General features: G+C 31.9%; 1 protein-coding gene across 3 annotated transcripts in view; it reads left to right on the top strand.

The window, feature by feature from the left end:
• LOC111433494 (DNA-(apurinic or apyrimidinic site) lyase 2) overlaps positions 1 to 2,851 on the top strand; it is a 6,001-nt gene extending 3,150 nt beyond the window's left edge. The window contains exons 8-11 of one of the 3 annotated variants that reach the window (XR_002708832.1): positions 369 to 520; positions 1,126 to 1,823; positions 2,088 to 2,255; positions 2,520 to 2,851. Coding sequence is in view for 1 of the 3 variants with exons in the window: in XM_023070532.1 (XP_022926300.1) it covers positions 369 to 520; positions 1,126 to 1,823; positions 2,088 to 2,159 (922 nt within the window). In the remaining 2 variants the exon portion in view is untranslated. Of the gene's footprint in view, positions 1 to 368; positions 521 to 1,125; positions 1,824 to 2,087 lie in introns of all 3 variants that reach the window. The other 2 variants (XR_002708831.1, XM_023070532.1) reach the window with 2 other exon arrangements.
• Positions 2,852 to 5,136: the final 2,285 nt, after the last annotated feature.

Here is a 5,136-nt window from a genome sequence, read left to right as displayed (position 1 = left end):
TTTTTTTTTTTTTTTTTTTTTTTTTTTTTTTTTTTTTTTTTTTTTTTTTTTGTCTGAATGATACCCAAATCTGATGTTAGTCCCTTATGATTGCCTTTTGATCATTTTTCCATTTCAGTTGAACTGTGGAAAGTTGAGTATCGCCTTTTGTCACGGTGAAAAACAATGACAATGTCATAAAACCAAGTGCTCACTGTTGCTTGACGCAAACAGCTCTTAGTGCTTTGTAGATGGATAACATAAATTATTTAGAGTTTCTTCAAAATGAATATTAAAGAATATCCAATTACTGGTTATGAAGTAATACACACTGTCTATCATATTTTCTCATCCCTGTGGAGGGTCTCTAATATCACTTTGCTATATAGGTGGAAAGGAGAGCAGACCGTTAAACTAGAAGGTTCTGATCATGCACCCGTTTATGCAAGTCTACTGGAAATCCCTGATACCCCCCAACATAGTGCTCCATCTTTATCTGCAAGATACAATCCCAAGATTCACGGGCTTCAGCAAACGCTTGGTAAGGAGATATTTCCTCATTTTTGCTTGGTCGCCCCATTCAGAATTAATAATATTCTTATGCTTATGATGGGTGTAGGAATTGTGTTTACTCTCGACTGCACTTTTTGCTCTGATGCATCATATTTACATCTTGAATGTGTTCTGATCATATTTTTATCATCTGATAAATGTGGCTCATATATGTANTTTTGTTGATTTTTTTTTTTTTTTTTTGTCCGAAAGGCAATGAGGAAAATTTCAAAATGGACAAGTGGTTTACAGTCCTACGATATTAAAAAAAATGTCCATCCCTGTAGAAGTGTGAACGTATAAGAATGCATGTTATTGAATGTATCTATAAGACCTCTTCTATTTCTTTTAAATTGTTGAGGAAATGCCATTCTCAACTCCAAAATTCAACGTAGGGCTCGGATTTGATAGTGTTAATTCTTACTTTGAGGCTGTATCAATTGTTTTTGGAAGGATTAGTTTCATTTCATGGCACTGCCAACGTCTCAGCATAACTGAATCACATGTTTTAATTGGAAGTCAGATTTGTCAGCTGTTTTGTTGCTTCTTTTTATATTCTCCTCTTGAGTCTAATGTGACCATGAACACATGCAGTATCTATGCTACTGAAAAAACAAGCTGCTGAAGGTTCAGCAACATGCAAGATATCAAATTCATTTTCGAGTGGGAACGACGTCTTAGGGAATTGTTCCCAGGGGCTCAATGGATCATTTGATAATGGTGATTTATCAGGCCTTCTTCCTGGTGAATCATGTTCCTCGACAAACATAGAAACTGAAGATTCTCTATTAAAAACAGAAGAGAGTTCCGGTGGAGGCTATTCTGAGGAAGCTCCATGCAACACCTTAATTACGCACGAGTCTCTACATACAAAAACATTACCTGAGAATGAAACTAGGAAAAGAGTAAGAAGGAGTTCCCAGATGTCATTAAAGTCGTTCTTCCAGACGAACTCGGTTATTAGCAACGTTGCTGACAGCTCTAATGCTAATTCTACAATTAACAAAGCAGATACCTCCGAATCTAATCCTATTGAAATTCCTAGATCAGATACTCATATTACCGATTCAGGGAAATATTTAGAAGAAAACCCGGATCAGTCTCATATCAATGCATCTTCTGTAGAGAGAGAGAAGAGTGGCGTTGCCTTATTGGAGTGGCGGAGGATACAGCAGGTTATGCAGAATAGCATACCTCTTTGCAAGCGCCATAAGGAACCTTGTGTTGCTCGAGTAGTTAAGAAACAAGGTCCTAATAATGGCCGAAGATTTTATGTTTGTGCTCGTGCTGAGGTAACTGAACACTCTTATTTTCTCAGTTACGCATTTTATTAAAGTATGGATAGAACTTAAGATTTGATGGATTTTTACAAATTACCAAGTCCACAGGTGATGAACAGTACTCAAGTATTGATGAATGAATAAATTTATCATAAATATGCGTTCAATAGCAATTTCTGCCACTAACTTATGTAATTTGCATTGATACTTGTCTTGTAGCCAAGGTTTTTATTGATTTACACCTTAGAGAACTGAAATTTTCTTTTACTTCACCAGGGTCCCGCATCGAATCCTGAAGCAAATTGTGGTTACTTTAAATGGGCGGTTTCCAAATCTCGGCATAACTGATGATGGTAGTTGCTGATTTCGTAATACCAACTTGGCCATATTCATTCCTTGTTATGTATCTCTTCATGGATGGCTGAGTCACTGACCGTCAGTTTTGTAAGTGTTCTCCTCTTCTTACCTGTTTATATGAAATTCAATTATGTAGCTAGCTGGAATCAGCTCCATTCAGTAATGCCTTGTGCACATAAAATTGTCATTTCTTTTCCTTAATGATAATATGAATTAGAAACCACTTTCTTTACCAAAACACACCCACAAAACCAACATTTGCTTCAGGAAATTATGATCCAACTGTCCTGGCTTTGCAATGGCTTGTTAAAAAGCAGAAATTATGATCCAACTTATCTGCAATTGGCATAGTGACGATTGTTTGCAATATGGATCCTCCTATGCTCTTTGAACAAAGTGGCTGGGTGGTTTGCTGGGAAAGCTAAAGAGGTATGCTGGTTCAGTGTTCACCATTACCTAAAGCTCTGACATTTTTTTTTTATTATTATTTGCTTGTGAACTTGCTACACTAAATTAGGAGCCTTTGCATGCATATTCTGTTGAGAACCTCAATGAAGAGATGAGCCATATAACATTTCTCCTCCCCTTCTTCACACACTGATTAAGAACCATGAATTCAGTAGAAGATCTCCATTTCGATCAGACGTCAATTGAACCTTTCTCCTTCCTCTAAACCTCCTACATGTAGCAGCTAACTCATTACTATCATATAGTGATAGTCACTTGTTGGATGATGAAAGTCCCACATCGGCTAATTTAGGGAATGATCATGAGTTTATAATCAAATAATACTTTCTCCATTGGTATGAGACTTTTGGGGGAAGCCCAAAGCAAAACCATGAGAGCTTATGCTCAAAAGGGACAATATCATATCATTGTGGAAAGTTGTGTCCATCTAACGAGTCCAGATTTAATTCCAGGTTTTTTGCAACTTGAAATTTTAATTAATGCTAACTCGATAAAAATTAATTTTTGAACCAAAAAAAAATCAAATCAAATCAAATTATGGTGAGATAGATTTTTTTTTTTTTTTTTTCATATCGTTCTAGAATAGTCTTTGTCTATGTAAAATAAAGGAGTGATCTAGGTTAATGGTGTATTCCAATACGAACTTTGAAAATAATTTAGAAAAAAAAAATTAAGAACTCCCATTTTCAAACCTATACCAAGTCTTCTTATTCTTATAAAAGAAATTCCTACATAATTTATTAATCGTTCAAAAAAATTGCTTCCCAAGTAATAACTCCCAATTCCAATCCATAATCAAATGCAAATTCAAATTCAAATTCTATTGTCCTTATCCTTAATTCTTCACAAACCAATTCAAAAGAAAAACTAACCATTAGAAACAAAAATACAAAAGGTTTGACAACAAAATTGATAGGATCTTATAAGGATAAAAGAAAATCAAATTGATATCAATGACAAGTTAATGAAAATGACAAAGGATTACCTTTACAGTTGAAGCTATTTAACTTTAACAAAATCGTTAATCAGAGATATTCATTTGTTTCTCACACCAACTCAACTTAAGTAGAGAATGGAGAATAATAACTAAACAAGGTTAGGGTTGTCTCCACTCCCAACCTAGTCCAAATCCCTGCCCCTTCACAAGGTTAGGGTTGTCTCCACTCCCAACCTAGTCCAAATCCCTGCCCCTTCAATATACATATATACGTACTCATGTATAGATACATATACATATATATATATATATATATATATATATATATATATATATATCAAGTGTAAAAGTCTATCTTATAATATTTATATTTAAATTTTTAAAAATTAATACTCTGTATATTTAATTAAAAAAAATCAACAATTATTTCGAGAGAGACGACAAAGAACCCACTGGATTTGATTTTAACGTCTTGGCCAATGGAGGGAAAGACAAGTTGGAATTTGCTTTTAGTTTTTATATATATATTAATTCAATGTATTTTTATTTTTATTTTTATTTTTATGCTTATCTTTATCTTCCACTTTCAGGTTTTTATTATCCTACAAAGTGGATGTGACACATTTTCTCCTTATTTACTGCTTTTAGACCGCAACCATTTTATAATATAAAGTTCTCATTAATGTTGTTTTATTTTCACTAGTGGCTAATTATTAATTATTAAAATGATTTTTTATCAATATTTTTTTATAATCTAATGAAAGATCTTAAAAGACTTGAATAAAAGAAAATGACATATATGTTAATATATTATATGTGCGATACACGTAATTGCATCTTAATAGCTTTATAAACAATGGTATACATTAATTAAAACACATTATTCATCTATTTTAATAGCTTTATTAGAGATAATACATTAATTATCATACACTATTGAAAAGTAAAAGTACACTTTTAATGTTATTTTGTTATCTACATTTAAAATTTGGGTTTCTAGAAACATTTTTCAAACTATAGATTATAATATTATCAAATGGGTTATAAATGTTTCACTTTATAAGCTAAAGTAGATAATTATTGGCAGAAAATTCATCCACAAGGGCCAATATTCAAAGGGTCACTTCATATTCTAATATTAAAAGTTGGAAAACTTTTCTAATATATATATATAATTATAATTATAATTATAATATAATATACTAAGGATAGTGACAAGGAAGCCCCAGATATTTTTTTAATTGAAAAAATAAAGAATGTTATAAGGTATTAAGGAGGGTAATTGGCAGCCAATCAAAATCAGAATCAGTCCAAGAAATTAGGGCTTTTTTTAAGTCAACTTAGCCCTTTTTTTCCATAGCTTTAAGCTTCGTCAAGTCTTGTGAATGACAATGGCCACTTAATTTTAAATAATTTAAATTATATAATTATATAATTATATAATTAAATTCTACCTTCCACAAATTATAATTACCGATGGCTAATTAAAATTTTAATAAATCTTAAATTTCATTTATTTATTTTTTTCTTTTAAAAATTCAACTGTTTTTTTTTTTTTTTTTT

Source organism: Cucurbita moschata, unplaced genomic scaffold, assembly GCF_002738365.1.
Source record: "Cucurbita moschata cultivar Rifu unplaced genomic scaffold, Cmos_1.0 Cmo_Scf00043, whole genome shotgun sequence".
Classification (NCBI taxonomy): Eukaryota; Viridiplantae; Streptophyta; class Magnoliopsida; order Cucurbitales; family Cucurbitaceae; genus Cucurbita; species Cucurbita moschata.
This window is presented reverse-complemented; position numbering and strand designations above follow the sequence as displayed.